The following is a 16153-nucleotide window of genomic DNA, read 5'->3' as shown; positions in this document are numbered from 1 at the left end:
TTACTTAGATCGAGGGTTCATAACCCTGTTGACCGTTCCACAGTGTTGACAAGTTTACTTAAACAAAAAAAAAGAGATCACGAATGAACTAAACCTATAATCTTATTGGTGATTCGTGACCTCTTGCACTTCCTAGGTGAACGATATCTCGATGATAGGTCTGACCCACGCCGAGGCTGTTGATGTCCTAAAATCCGCCACGTCACCCCTTACTTTAACATTGCAGACTCCTTCTGGTCAGGGTACGTCTTGTTAAATGTTAACTTTAATCTAAATTATAAAACGCAGAAATAAGGATTGCGCTTACTAGACTCGTTAAATGTTAACTTTACTCTAAATTATAAAACGCAGAAATAAATATTGCACTAACTAGACTTGTTAAGTGTTAAATTTAATCTAAATTATAAAACGCAGAAATAAAGATTGCGCTAACTAGACTGAGGATAAGTGCCGACTCTTCTGACGTCTTTAATTGTAGAGTATTGTGAGAATGTGTACAATAGTCTCTTTTTAAGATCATACTTCACTAAGTATTAAATATAAAGTGACAGACATTGGATAGTTATCAAGTTTTCTGCTATTATGTTCCTGAAGTTCAAATTTCAAATTTGTAATATCTTGTTCACTGTTTAGGTTCCATTAATGGAAGCAGAGAAAATATCGAGCCAGAGAATCTGCTGCAACTATGTTTGCCGAGAACCAGAGGTTGGTTACAAAACGGTTGTCGTCAGAACTTCGGAGATTACGCTAGAAATATAATCAGTGATATACGAATTTTAAATAGATCAATTGAACAGACTCCAGACGTCTTGGGCTTATATTTTTTAAAGGTTATACAATTAAAAGTTGTTATTTCAGAGGCGTTGGGTATGAAGCTTGGTTCATGTGAACAAGGTCTCGTTGTAACTCATATTGAGGAAAACAGTGTGGCAGATGTTATTGGTCTCAAGCCTGGAGACATCATATTCAAGGTGAATTACTATTCTATTATAATACTGGACGTGGTAAAGTAAACTTAACAGGCTCGATTGGATTGTCTACCATTTATTGAGAGTAGATCCAGTATCTTATGGGTAATAGACTCTAATATATAACTTGGGTGGTTAATAACTCTCCAGCTCTAAGTACTCAATAGCTGAAGTAGCTCTGATACGTCCGATTAGAACCAGTAAGACTGGACTCCAGCTCGCCATTTTTGAGATTCAAGCGAATAGTAAGTATGGCCACAGGAACCACATTAGGGCCGTAAAGATAAATAGAGAACTCAGTGACTCAGTAATAATTCCTAACGTATACAGATCGACTTTTCAAGATGTATTGTCCAGATATAACTGCGTCCAAGTTTAAAATGTGATGTGGTTTTATTTTATCGGAGAGTACAGGAGAATTATACATAATATCTATTCAAATCTTATCATGCAAATGTTAAAGAATTTAATTATTTCCATGCGATTTAAGTTCTTTAAAGGCATTGAAACAAGTCTGTTGCTACATAATGTGCTCAAGAATTAAATAATACATTTCATTTTTGGTTTGAATCATTTTCTTATAAACAAGATACGATTCCATAAATATAAACTTATAAACAATCATAAATTTAAGCTTGACGACACACTAATCTGAATCGTTTTCAAGTCTTTCTAACAATCCTTTCTCCACGTCTTTTGCTACTCAATTATCACGACAGTCATGTCGCAATCTACTATTGGATCCTTCTAGATCCGTCTAGCAGTTTAGACAGTATGTCTGTCCAGATGACTTCACCAAATTATTCCTCCTCCTTCTCCTCTGAAGCAGGTTCTCCTGCTGGAGGTAGGGCTTTCGCTGGTGTAGCTTTAGGCAGGTCCGTGATGCTGACACAAAGCCCTGTTATAACAAAGTTTCTGGCATCTGCTGAGAAGTACTCCAGCTCATCGTTCCTAAAGAAGGGGTCTATGAGCTTGGAGGAGCAGATCATCTTGTCAGTCGTCCTCCACAAGATGTTGTAAGCGTCTTGTTTCTGTCGTACCTGGAACGCACATCGCACCATTTTTCCCTGGTACTTGACCCAGTAGGGCCTGTAGTTGGGGTGCTCAATGTACTTGATAGTCGGTGAGGTGAAGAAGAAGTTAGTTGGTAGGAAGTCCTGGCAGGAACCGCACATGCACTTCTCAGGATGTCTGAACTCCGCTCGGAAGTGGTTGCTGTGCGGGTTTTTGTGCGGTTTGGGGTCGTCCGGCACGATGGAGAATCTACCCTCGTTGAAGGGAGTGAGAGGGATTTTTTCGCCGTCCGGAGTTGTAGAACCGGGGAGGAGTATTCCGCCAGATATGCTGTCCCTGATTGTGGCCGGGTGGACTGGGCAGAAGGACACGTGGTACTTGTCGAACACTGCGTTGTGCTCGATCACTCGCGGATCTGTTGCTACTCCAAACCTGAAATGGCATAACTTAATTATAGTCCGGGAACTATACCTTTGTATCTACATTCTAAATAGCATGCATCTAAGTAGTAGTTTGTGATCATAACGAAAATATTCCTAGTCGAGTTAACCGAAGGATTAAGTTCCAACTTCGTGAGTAAGTATTGTGAAAGAATTAAGTGGGCACAAACCTGACGTAGTTTTGAGGTACTGCGTACATGGTGAGAGGCTGACCCCTGTATTCAAGATGTGGATCTGGACAACAGTCCGTGCAGAAACATTTGGTGAACTTGGGGACTTTAAAGGAATCCGGGATGTTCAGTGAGGAGATGAAATCCAGTACCGTATCCTTGTACTTGCAGTCTTCCTTTATCTTTTGCCTTTGCTCTGGTGGCAGCGAAAGCTGTTCTTCTAGGTCTATGGCTATTCTCTTTTGTTCTGTGAGAGATATGGCCAGGCTCTCTGCCCGCTGCTTCTCCTCAAGATGTTTTGCTTTGTAGAAATGCAATTCCTTCATCAGGTCCTGGTTTAGTTTCTTGTTTTCTTTTGAGAGTCGAGTGTTATCCGCAAGTAATCGGTCGATGTCGACGTTCATTTTGTTCATTTTGAGAGTCATGGTAGACATTGATTCCTTGAGGTCTTCGTTCTCTTTCATGACTTCCTTAACTGTGTACTTTACTGTTTCGTTCTCGTGACGAACTGTCTTCCACTGAATGTTCAACCTGAAAGAAAATTGACATCACTTACAAACGAAAGCATTAAAGATATTAAATCTGAAATGATACAATTTACGTTTAATCGCATAGTCATCAACTTATTCCGCTTAGTAAACCCACCTCTGAATTTCATTCGCCAAAACCTCTCCCTCTTTGACGAGCTGCATGTTCTCAGCCTTGAGAGCAGTGAGCTCCAGGACCATAGTCTGATAATCTCCCTTGTACTGCTTGGTGATCTCATGTTTGGAGTACAGTTTGTCTCCCTTGTGGTCCACGTTTCTGTAGGCAACGGTTCTGTCACTGGCAACACTGGCAATACTCATTCCGCTTCCGGCTCTGGACAGATCTGCTGGAGTTCCACCTTTCATTGGGGTGAACATCTTCATCCGAGGGGTGAGCCTTGGGGTGTTGTTGAAATGGTGGGGCTGCTTCTTTAGTCGAAGTGGTAGTAGCGTCTGAGAGGGCTCCTCTGCTAGCTCCTCCATGTCCAATGGGTCGGGTTTCTCTCCTATATCTCCGATGTCCAGTTTCTTGTATGTTTGTTCTTCTTCAGTTTGTTCGAATGGAGCCACTACAATAGTTGCTCCGTCCTCTGTTTGTCCTCCTGCATCCTTTGTCACTTCTGGGGTCCCTTCCGTGACAGTGATTTTGGTTTCGTCTGTCATCACTACTTCCTCTTCTTGCACGTCTCCGTCTCCTACTCCGGCTTCACATGTCCCTTCTACAGCTACTTCTGGGAATTCTCCTGAAGCTTGTACTGTCAGATCGATAACCTCAGTGTACGTAGGTTCAGAGTATGTCATTGGGGTTGGAAGAGGCTTCCCTTCTTGAGCGGGTTCTTCAGGAGCTGGGATTGCTAGATCTGCGTCAGTGAGAGGTTTCATTGCTTTTGACTTCTTCGGTTTCTTACTGATTTTCTTCCGTGGCTTCATCTTTCCCTCAGCATAGCTCCTCAGAATTCGTTCACACTTCAACTTCTTTCTGCTCTTAGCGTGTTCCAGAGGCGTGATCCCTTTCTTGTTTTTCAGCAGTGGGTCAGCTCCCTCAGTCAGCAACATGGTGCACACTTGATAATGTCCAAAGTAGCCAGCCCAGTGAAGGGCTGAGTTTCCTCCGTCATTTACAGAGGTCACGTCTCCGTTGTTCTCTAAAAGAAACATGACAACGTCAGAGAAGCCGTTATGTGCCGCGCGGTGCAGAGCGTTCAACCCCCACTTGTTCTGAGCGTTGGGGTCCGCTCCTCGTCGCACCAGGAAACTAACTATTTCCATGTTTCCGTCACTGGCAGCCTGCTGAAGGGGGTTGTACCCCATCTTGTTTTCGAGGTGAAGTGGCCAACCATCTTTCAAACATCTTTCTACGATCCTGAGGTTGCCCATCTCAATGGCTACGGACAGAGGATTGTCATCCTCATCTTCTGCTCCCAAGTCCACTGCCTGGATTGTTAGTCTGCTGGCCATGGTGCCCTCGCGAGAGGGGGCGATTATCGACATAGACCTCTGTGGGTGAAATTATAACCTTATCAATTATCATGAGTCAATCTTGAAAGTAAGGAAGAAAAAAATTGCCTAGCAACTTCATGATTATTTCTTCAAAATTTTTTTCCGTCTATTTTTCTGCTACAATTGAAATGACAACAGACAAGGAGCTTTTAGATAGTTTAAAACAGCGGGAGCCATTCGTAAGGGTTGCATATTTTAACGATGCACGAATAGTGTATTCAATCAAGAAAGGCTGTAACTTAGGGTTTACTTTAATGATATTATCATTAGCTTTATGCAGCAATACATACAAATCGGTCGATATTTCAATAAAAAGCGATTGTCCAAGCGGTGTAACGAGAGAGCACTTGCAAGCAGACCATTGAAAACTGGCAAGCAAGTAAGAATGATTTGTTGCACCATGACGATCTAACAAGCTTACGAGAGTGCACGCTCATGCTTATCTCAACCAACATTTGCATTTCATCTACACATTATTAACGTACTGATACAAATTAGCATACTGATAACTGATGCAGAATGGTCACTGATTGATGTATTGATTATCGGAAGGGTGTTTGAATACATCTTGATATGGATAGTAGAGACGTCACATGATGAAGGGAGTGACCATTCTCTGGTGACGCTTTTCACTGATTTATTTTTAATTCTGTGTTAAACACTTTACGAACCGACACACTGAAGTGATGAAATTGGCTGACTTCTGAAATGAGATCCATTAGGAAGATAATTGATTGCGATGAATTTCACTGCCGAGTGATGAAGCCCAGGCAGAATGTACCCTGAAAAATCTAAGTTATGTGTGATGAGATTAACCTGTCTGGCGTGATGCCATTAGAAATTCCTGGTTACCATGGTAACCACTCGCCGATAATGCTCTATCCTCTCCATTTCATGTCCTTCTATTTCATTTACTGTCTTCTCATCATTCTCTTTAGGTCACAGATCTCGAACATTCTGTGTTTTATTTTCGCGGAGCCTAGTTTAACAGTAGCTTACTCTTAGTCGGGTATCTTATTTCGCATTTTCGTCCCGTTTTCCATTTTCATCTCGATAATGCTAATAGCGCCCGCTAAACAAAACCCATCTAAATAATAGTGGCCTGTAAACGTGGTTCACCATTCCCTCCTGGTAGATTCACTGGAGCGGGATGGACACTCTCCACAGCTATTTGAGCCCTCTAATCCCAGGTGTTCAATAATGAATATAATCACGTGACATGAACTAATCGTTCTCATTGGCTGGCGCACGTCACGTGGTTTGGTGAGGTGGAATGTGATTGGTCAGTTTGACAGCGGACTGATCACTGATTGGGTGGTTGTTTACCGTTGATTGCCCGCATCATCTGGCTACCTTCATGTAATTACTTTGAAATTCAATATCCTCAGAAAGGAGTACAAACTGCAGTTGACCCCCAGTAGTATATCCTGCCAGCATATTTGTTTCGATCTCATTATTCATCTCAATCTTACAAGTGTTGTTTGATTTCCCGATTACGATTCGAGGTAAACTTTGATAACCTCAGCATGGTTTAGGTCATACTAGCAGGAACCCGTCTAACCCTAAAGTGGTGTCAAGACTCGAGAGACTAAAATAATTATTACCTATTTAATTCGCGTTTTTGACACCACTTGAGAGTCCAAATTTTGGGCACTAAAATTATTATTCCTTGGCCAATTTTTTATTTTTTCATGCTGATTTGAAGGCCATTAAAGCATTTGACCCAGTCAAAAAAGTTTCAGTTGTATATGTTTTACGGTTTTTGCGGAAAGTCGCGTTAAAGTTGATGCCGTGGTGTCAGTAAAATGGCACGGATATATACACATATATATATCGTCTCGCTTTATATATAGTAAGATTGTGATAAATCGTGGTACCAATCTGAATCGGTTCAAGTTCCCTGTAGATCCCGGTGTAAGACACCTAGTGAAACACAATCTGCTATTCAGATAACAGATCAATGAATGACAATGATGAATCATAATTGATTATCATATTATTATACGCTGACTTTTCTCTGGACCGTACACACCTTGCTAGCTGGTAACCATGATAAGTCAGGATCTGAAATTTGTGTGGCATGGTAAATATTTGTAATGATCGGACGTGAAATTCGATCTGAGTCTGAGCTAAGGAAGCGAGGATGTTAAACTAAATTCTGTGTATTATGTGATTGAGTAAATTTACTTTGTCACTCCATTTTATGCCCTTGTTTTGATGGTTGGCGTGGTTTTATATTCGTTCGGCAGGTTTAGCCTGGGTAGATTTTTGCCAATATATCAAATTGGTGTTAATCAGACTAATTAATTTGCCCTATACGTAATTGGCGACTTTTTTTCCGCCTCATTCACTATCTCGATATGAAATTCATAATGTTGCCTATTGCAATTTTGGCGGAAAACAATTATCACCATTCATCCCGAAAATGTCTCCATTTTACGGAAATATTTGTGTCCACGATTACTGGAAAATCCCAAATGTGGAAATGGCGGTGATACCCCCAATTTCTATGATTTCAGCTTCAGTTGAATTGAGACTTGAGAGTGTTCTAGCCCCAATTATTTTACCAAATCCGTGAAATTGATATGGTTGGAATAGGCAAAATTACTATTGCGATTTAGTCATTCGATGAGAAATAGCAAAAAGCGCTTAATCTACAATGAATGTAATAGTAAAACTACTTCAGGTGAATGACACAATATTACGGGGAGTCCCTCAAGACATGATGATGCCTCTACTACGGCAACAGGACGGCCCTACTAACGTTACCGTAGTCCGGAAACCTCCCCGAAAGAGCCAGGTAATTCAAACACAAAGACATATTTTTAATCTGTATTGAATTGACCTTGCCAAGCCTCATCTAATTTCAAGATATTTTCTGTCAACAAGGCTGAACAGGTATCAGTTCTCGATGAAGGAAACCGACATGAATCAGACAAATAGTTTCTTCTATACGTTAAAATGAGAACTACAATTCAAACAGAAATCCATTTTTTACAAATCATCTCAACAGTTCACATGATAACACCCGAGTACACCTCGACTACACTTGCAATACCCGCACCGGTAGGGCACTGTCACCCCCTCCTGTACCACAATATTATCCGCTACACATGCTGCCTGCACCTCCCATCCCACCACACCCTCACAACTCAACTCTCCCACCCCACACTTACACCTTCCTGAGTTCTCTCCTGAGACCAGTTTGATGTCTCCCTCAATGTAGCACGTGTAACCCGCGCGGCAGGTCAGTGAGTTAGACGTGCAGTCGCAGATTTTACCGTTTGACACTGCTGTCTCCCCTTCGTTCATCACAATGTCACCCAGGTAACACCCCTTCAGACATTGTAAACCCTCTGTTTTGCACGTGCATTTTCCTAGTCCTGGGATGATTCTTTGGGATTTTCTAGGCAGCTTATGTGTTTCCCCTGATGGTACCGTGAACTCGCAGTATGAGGTTACTTCACTGCACTCGATACCAGTGCTGGTACACGTACAGTCTCTATCAGTCAGCTTTATCATCTCCCCAACCTCCAGCCTTCTATTGCTATTAATATCTCCAACTTCACAGAACACCTCAGTGACCGCGCAAGATAACTCACCGTTCGTGCACGTGCAATACTCTCCCGCGACGGACACCTCCACCTGACCCTCTGTCAGAACCCTGCCTCCTAGGAAACAAGACCCCACTGGGTAGCACATCATCTTATTCTCCAAACAGACACACTTCTGTCCGTTGTTCATTACCACCTGCCCATTTGCCAGCTCAACACCAAGGTGGAAGCAGGATCTAGACATAGAGCAAATCAGGCGTTGCGCTTTACAAAGACACGTGTACAGAGCGAGTTGGACAGATTGTCCCTCCGCTAGCACTGCTCCGCTCTCCATGGGGCACCCGTCCACGGCTACCTCTGCACAGAATATACTACCGTCTTTACACACACACGTTTGTGTTCCTTGTCCGTACCCGATAAATTGTCCGTTACGGTACATGATGTCTCCTATACGACAGGAACCGTCACTGATACCCTTGACGTTCGCCTGAGAGACAACTGAACCTGTGTTGATCGGTGACTGAAATTCACCGCTGATCTTTATTCGATCCGAATTGGTCTTTATTTGATCTGAACCAGAGTCACTTCTAATACCATCAATCTTTATCTCGTCAGAACTACCACCAATCTCACTGTTGCAGACAACGTTTCCCGTGTTTAAACACGCGCATTTATCGTCAATCCTCCCCACTTGGTAAGTTATCTGGTTGTAATAACACATTGCACTTGCTGAGGTACACTCTAGAAAGTTACCAGACTCGCTGCACTTGCAGGTCCTTCCGTCAGAATCAGTGATAACTTCTCCAAGTCCAACTTTCCTACCATCGGACAAGACACCACAGTATTTTGATGTTGTGCCAGATTTATCTGAAACTTTACGAGTTGGCTCCATGTTGACGATCTCCCGATTAGGATCATCTGTTGAGATTGAGTCCTTGAATGCTGAGCTTACACTGACTTGCTGCTGACTTGACTCAGACGTTTGAGAGATTGAACCAGCCCCCAACAATCCACCAGCTTGGTTTATTCGATCACTCCCGGCTCCAGAGCCTCTAATAAAACCATCACTGGTACACTGAACCATGCCTGTGTACATACAGAAGCACTGGCTATTGATCTGCCCTACTGGCACCCTCTGTCCCCTGAACAGACAGGTATTATCCGAGATACACGTCATATAAGATCCTGATTCTGAGCACTGACATTCCCGCCCATCTGCTGTCTTCACTTTGGATCCTATGAAAACCATCCGCCCGTCATCTAAAGTTCCACATGATTTTCTGGTGTCAGGACTCTTGGGATCAGCTGGGTTCAGTTCTGAGATTCTATCATCATTTTCAGCACAGATCAGTTCAGTATTCACGCAAACACAGTCCCCATAGGATTGTCCATCCCGTAACATCATGTCATCAATTTGACAGCCGGTAGTTTCGGAGCAGAAACGAGTGCAGGTAACCTCGCCATTACTACACTCGCAAGATTCACAATCCTTTATCTGCCTTTCTCCGTGCTGGATTGTATCTCCTGAAGCGAGTATACAGCTCTGAGACATTCCATCAGAACCACAAATACGCCGAGTACAGACCAGAAAGCCGTCCTGACACACACAGGTATTACAATCAACTTGCACTGATAGACCACTCAACACCACTCTTCCATCCTCCAAGTTACAAACAGACCCATCTGCTGAAACCCTCGGATTGCACATGTCAGTCTCCCTGCACGTTAGCTGACGGTTTCTGCACGTGCAGAGTTTACAACCGATGTTAGCGGACGCGCCTTGCTCTATCTCACCGTACCCAGGATACTCACACAACTCTTTCTCACATGCTGTCTCCCCAGACTCCAAACACTCGCATTCCCTTCCGTCCGTCTGAGTGAACTTTCCCTGGGGGACGTACAGGTTGTCTCCGTATTTACATGTAGTGGGCGTGTCACATGAAGGGTGCTGGGTGCAGACCGTCGCGCCAAACACACATTTACACGCGTTACAATCGTTCGTGCTGATTGATTGTCCGTGGTTAACAAGCTGTCCTCGCACCATGCACGATTTACCTGAAATTAGATTGATCTTGTTCAGAAATTTTACTACAAATGTACAATTTTGTTTCATTAACGCAGATCAAACCTTGACCTACACTGAAATTTTCTTTCATTTCAGCCAGCTGATGATTTTACACTCGTGCAGTGGTGGAATCAGGTGTTTTTAGTTTCGCCGTACAATGAACACACTGTGTCACATAGGATTGTTTGATGTGGATTCGTTGTTGCAGTTTCTTAAAGGCTCACCTAGTTCGGGGTTCTCCGTTGATGCGCGTTCCACTGATACAACTACTGATAAAACTAAGAAAGCAACAGTATTCATTTTCCAACGGTATTGCAACCAACAATCATTACTGCTAAACACAATGAGTTTGTCGAAGTTTGTTAAATGAATGATGACGCAGACAATGAACTAAACAAACAATAACATCCATCGTTATTATACTAATTACTAATTAGACAGGGAAATGTGCGGTAATTGGTCATTGATGTGTTGAGTTATCTAAATATTTGGAAGAACGCAATCATCCCCAGGATTTAAATATTAATGTACTCTCATTTCAGAACTACATAGCTTAAAATTCCGTGCTAATCTGATCCCTAGATTAATTTCAACACTAATCTTATATTATTTTATTCCAAAATGGTCCACACAATTCAGTCCTATAAGATACGCTTTTGCCTCCAGCTTCAAGCTGCTAGCTTCTAAACGTTTCACAGATCTAGCTTAACAATGTCATTATTTTTCGCAAAACACATGCAAGCCAACACTCCATTTCTATAAATTATCTAACTACGTAATGGGTTCATCACATGACACTGTTGTGCACGTGTTGATTATTATTATTGAGCCGCGCATCACGTGACACTGTTGTGCACGTGTTGATTATTATTATTGAGCCGCGCATCACGTGACACTGTTGTGCACGTGTTGATTATTATTATTGAGCCGCGCATCACGTGATGTATTCACCTATCACGTGGTTACGTTAGGAGAGAGCTTGTAGGCCTCTAAGCAGGATGGTCTTGCCTGTCTGTCCTTTTTGTGGGTATTGTGTCTACATGCTTTGTTTTATGGACAACGGATACTGCAGCACTTTAATACTTTTGTCTCGTTAATGCTCGCTAAGCTTAAGATTGTATGAGAACGAACCTCCATTATCCTGTTCTGAAACTATTTTGTTGTTACAAAGTTATAATAATATGTAAAATTAATACGAAGCCTATTTATCTTCAGTTCTTTACCTTTGGCATTCCATTTTGATAAACTCATTTTCCAAATTATTCTGAGGATACGCTTATTCATTTTGAAGAAATTTAAAGAATCCTCAGATTACAAGTGGCTCCAAATATCATTTTAAATTCAAAACGCGACTCAAAACCCATTCCTCATCATCTCTACGAGACTAAAATATAGATCCTAAATTGAATATAATTTATAACCGTAAATGTTGTTGCTCCAGTTTAATAAAGTCCGGGACCAGCCCGACCACCGCTCCACTTTAATAATTTAATTACGAGTCATATTTTCCGTATCGTGACTGCGTGAGGAACAGAACCCTTCGTATTCATGATAGATAAGTCCTTTCAGCTTTAATGTTCTATTCGTATCATTTTAACAGCCTGTCCAAGTCATATCGATCCTGATGTACTTCTTCCAATTTTGAAAGTCATGTTTTTGTTGCTGTGGGAATGGGTGAGGGGTTGAAATCCCAAAAGTTGTAAATTTCAGAATTTAGATCTTAACAGTTAACATTTTCTATTTCCGGGTTTGTTTCAGTATTAAGGTATTCTGATTAACAATGTCACCGCCTAAGTTTCATTATTTTTCAGCTATCATATTTGTCTAATATAGAAAAATCTAAAATGCACGTTGTCACATGGGAAAGATAAGAGAAATTCTCATAAACATATTTTGGTAACAAAATAAATGTCAAAAAATCGATAATTTCTTTGTCTAAGTTACAGCCTTGACTCATTAATTCTTCAACAAATTTATCAATATACAATGCTGTATATTTTTCTTGAGTTACCATTTTTGTATTTGTATCTTCTATGATATATAATATTTTTCGAACGTAGAAAATGAAATATGGTCGTGTGTGGATGTAAGTGGAAAACACGAAAAGATGATGGTAAGCTCCAGACCAAAAAGAAATCTATTATTTCTACAGACATTTTATAACGCTCTCAACTGTACTAAATACTAATGCTTGTTAATATAAAAATAACCAGAATTCTGTTCCCTGCACGCGGCATTCACACTCCATCTTGAAGCTTCAAACATTTTTAGCATTCCACGCCCGTTCCATACTTTGTTTACAAGCATATTATGTTGACATCTATGTTTCGAGTTCAGCTTCAAGGTCAACGTTATTTGAAACTATCTGGGCCTTTTTTCAGTTTATTCTTTTGGAGTACAGCTAATTTGGTTACATCTACAACAACTTGTCTTACCGTTCTGAGGAAATTTATAAGATGTAACATTACTTTCGCGCCACCCAAGCTTATCTAACAGATCACATAAAAACGTGCTGTGGAGAACAGTCCTCTTACCAGTCCTTACCCTAGCTGCTAACTGTTCAGATAATTGTTTCCTGCTCAGCTGAGATCTGTACACGAAAACAACAAGATCTCTGCACAGTGCACCCCCTCTGTGGACATTATCCTGAGCTGCAACATAGATCGCTGTGTACTTCACACTTTAAAACGAAGGAGATTTGGTGTTGTGGTTTATTGTAAGAACTGTACATACATCGGTGTTTCGATAGACAGTTAGTCTTCACTATTGGCTGTGTGGTAGTTTCTTTGTTACAAGCTGTTGTTTATCTGGTTCACCTTTGTTTAATACTCTGAACCACAATATCTACCATTGCAAACTTAACTTTTGACGAAAATAGAGTGCTTAAAAGTGATAGTCCTTCGCCATGTCAATAAAATCCTGGACATGGTTTGACGAAGAACTAGATGCTATCTCCTCCCTTGGCTCCTCTCGTCCCTCCCTAGCCTCCAGCACCCTCACTCTCACTGTCTCCCAACAGAACCTCATCCTATCTAACGGGTTCCTCATCAACCCTCCTCCCTCTGAAACTAGTAAAAGTAAACACATGACCAGCACGCTGAGGAACCTGCTCTACAGAGAGGAGTACAGTGACGAGGTAGTGAGTCTGACAGAAGTCAGCAGACCTTCTTACGATCTAGGTTACCAGAGCCAGTCTAAATCTGAGGGTGGGCTCAATATATACGATGATGTCCCGTCTTCTGGTGTTATTCTGGATATAGATCTGATGATGAGTGATGGGTCATGTGAACAGGTACCGCCCCCTAAATCCGGAATAAGAAGATTCAGTTTCTCCCACGAGCGTGAATATTTACAAGATTCAGAGAGGTTAAGTCTCAGTGAGCCACCACCAGAGGAGGTGTATGGATATCCGCCTAATGGGAGCTCTGCTCGTAGCCACTACCTTGATCTCGAGGAGAACACTTTCAGTTGTGATACTTCAGAGACATTCCCCAGTTTTCTCAAGATATTTGGTCATGGCTCACCTGATCTGTACGGACGGCTCTACTTTGGAAGTGAGGAGGATATAAGGGTCGGGAATTGTGTTCAGGAGGATTGTGAGGTGGTTGTTTTAGATAGTTTCCTTCTTGTTTCCAGCTTACCTAAATTACATCTCTCACTCATAGTCAATTCATATCAACATTAATACTTACTATAACCAACACCACACATCATATTACAAATTATAGAATATTAAACAGCAGTCTTGTGAATTTGTTTCCAGATTCCAGCCCCATAATAAACAAGAGCATAATGATATTAACAAGTCTCGTCTCATCAAAATGAAAAGTAAAACCTTTACTTCTATCAGGTGACTCCGATAAACTCTTTGCCGGGAACCCCAGTCCTGGAACCGAAACAAGACCTTATGCTCCAGAAGCAAGACCACTTGGCACCAGTTACAGTACACCATAACATGGAACCAGCTCCATCTTATTATAGTCCTGAACAGTCCCCTGCAAATAGCGCCAAACTTGGTACGTCATGTTTTATCTAAATATGTACATTTTGACGGATCTGAGATATTTCCATTAATTAACTATTTATGACTGTTTCCCAAACTTCAATCACTGTAATTATGATCTTCCGTTATTTTCAGGTGGATATGGAATACACCAGAATGCGTTCACTGTGAAGATAAAGAAGTCCGGCACAACCTCCCTCGGAATAAACACGGTACAACGAGGAGATGGAATATTTGTGAAGAACATTTTTGATAACTTCCCAGCTAGTCAATGTGACAACATCAGACCAGGTGCGGTTTCTTTGTTTCTTTGGAATTTTACAACGAAAACTTTCTAGGGATGAAGCTGCCTTGGCAGGAGCGTTCCTGTTTCCATGCACATTAGATATTGTCATTCATATAAAACACTGAACTCTTTTGCAAGTTTACACCAATAAGTTACATCATGTCAATAGAGTTTATAACAAGTTCTGTGCAGGAGACCAGATTCTAGCGGTGAATGAACACCGACTAACGGGGCTGTCCCGGAACAAGGCCATAGCCATCCTTAGGAAGGTGGAGGGGGATGTGACCCTCCTGCTTACACGACCCAACATGGCTGTCGCTCAAGTCAACTCCTCCAACAGTGATAAGGTTAGAATACTGGCACCCTCAGTCATTAAAACTCTTGATGATAGAGTAGTACACCGTTTGTGATCATTTGAGTCAGCAATATTTGCTGTATCGACATAAAATAATAATTTCGAATTCTTTAAATTACACCCTGTTCCAGGAGAACGCCCCCTCAGCCGGGTCCCCCTTACCGTACGTGGAGGTGGACCACCAGGGCCCCCTCCAGAACACCGCCCCTCCTCCCTCCTACCCTACAGACTGGGACAGGTCACGTGATGCGAGCGTCAGATCCTCAGAACCAGACATTGCTGCTCTCAAGAGGACTGACAATATGACTCCTGATAATATCTCCCTCAGGTCCTATCAGTCGGAGAAGTTCAGGTAAAGTTGTTAACTCATCGATTTCTCGTCAATGTTATGCAATATGAAGCTGTTTGTCTGTCCATAGCCAATAAGTTTTCAATGTTTTTTGTTGCTGGAAATAAATCTAAATCAAGTGGACTAATAAAACATTACCCCACAGTCAGCACAGTCCGATCCACACACTGGACCAGCCCCTACCCTCTGAGAGGTTGGAAACAAGCTCACCGGGTCATGTGACTCCATCTGGGTCACATGTCACTCCATCTGGGTCACTTAGATCTCAGACTCCGTCTTACGGCGAGGTAAGCTGTTCATCAGTTATATTTATAAAAGCACTTAGTTGACCGGATCAGCAAAATGGCATAAGTTATTCGTTTGATAAAACTTAAGTTTATCTCGATATATATTTAATAGAAAGTTGTAAATAAAGTATAGTGAAAACAACGCCCAAGTCTAATATTTCTCTCAAAATAAATGTCTTTTATTCTAATACTGTGCATAATAACGATATAACATACAGTTTATAACTTGCTAACGTATAAATGGAAAGGAAATAAAAGCATAAACACTAAATAACATTACATCTACAGGTGATGAACACTAAATAACATTACATCTGCAGGTTATGAACACCAGTAGGTTAACAAACGAGAGTTGGAAGCAGGGAGATGCAGTGTCACTAACCGACCATTCTCAGAGGAGCTCTCCTGTTTTAAGGAGACAAGATACCGGGGAGAGAGCTCCTTCTGGTGACAGAAGGATCTCCTGGCACGACTCTCCTATTGAGGTACATGATCAGGAATATCAATATTTACTTTATGTTCTCTTGTAAGGAGACAGTTTGTTTGTGTCAGTGTGAGATTGTCGATTTGGGCCGTTCGTCTACAATATTTAGGCAATTCAGTAATTGTTTACTGAGTGATAGCAGTGTCACAGT

General features: G+C 41.6%; 2 protein-coding genes across 2 annotated transcripts in view; one reads left to right on the top strand and one right to left on the bottom strand.

Annotated features, from left to right (window-relative positions):
- Positions 1 to 16153, top strand: part of LOC134816300 (multiple PDZ domain protein-like) — a 54905-nt gene that overhangs the window by 31396 nt on the left and 7356 nt on the right. Inside the window, exons 21-30 of the mRNA XM_063825079.1 lie at positions 137 to 242; positions 634 to 705; positions 859 to 971; positions 7306 to 7419; positions 14089 to 14254; positions 14377 to 14532; positions 14720 to 14874; positions 15014 to 15234; positions 15377 to 15518; positions 15839 to 16003. Coding sequence (XP_063681149.1) covers positions 137 to 242; positions 634 to 705; positions 859 to 971; positions 7306 to 7419; positions 14089 to 14254; positions 14377 to 14532; positions 14720 to 14874; positions 15014 to 15234; positions 15377 to 15518; positions 15839 to 16003 — 1410 coding nt within the window. The remainder of the gene's footprint in view (positions 1 to 136; positions 243 to 633; positions 706 to 858; positions 972 to 7305; positions 7420 to 14088; positions 14255 to 14376; positions 14533 to 14719; positions 14875 to 15013; positions 15235 to 15376; positions 15519 to 15838; positions 16004 to 16153) is intronic.
- Positions 1486 to 5050, bottom strand: LOC134816307 (uncharacterized). Its single transcript, XM_063825100.1, has 3 exons — positions 3238 to 5050; positions 2593 to 3123; positions 1486 to 2414 (listed from the first exon to the last, which is right to left on the bottom strand). Exons 1-3 carry the CDS (start codon positions 4608 to 4610, stop codon positions 1769 to 1771), a joined length of 2550 nt encoding a protein of 849 aa, XP_063681170.1. The 5' UTR covers positions 4611 to 5050; the 3' UTR covers positions 1486 to 1768.

This window comes from Bolinopsis microptera, chromosome 6 (genome assembly GCF_026151205.1).
Source record: "Bolinopsis microptera isolate Bmic1 chromosome 6, MBARI_Bmic_1.0, whole genome shotgun sequence".
Classification (NCBI taxonomy): Eukaryota; Metazoa; Ctenophora; class Tentaculata; order Lobata; family Bolinopsidae; genus Bolinopsis; species Bolinopsis microptera.
This window is presented reverse-complemented; position numbering and strand designations above follow the sequence as displayed.

Excerpts from the sequence above, each read along its gene's own strand:
- LOC134816307 (XM_063825100.1), bottom strand. The coding sequence starts at position 4,610 with ATGTCGATAATCGCCCCCTCTCGCGAGGGCACCATGGCCAGCAGACTA. Across the intron at positions 3,124-3,237 it reads TTGGCGAATGAAATTCAGAG|GTTGAACATTCAGTGGAAGA; the intron begins GTGGGTTTACTA and ends ATTTTCTTTCAG. Across the intron at positions 2,415-2,592 it reads GTACCTCAAAACTACGTCAG|GTTTGGAGTAGCAACAGATC; the intron begins GTTTGTGCCCAC and ends ATGCCATTTCAG.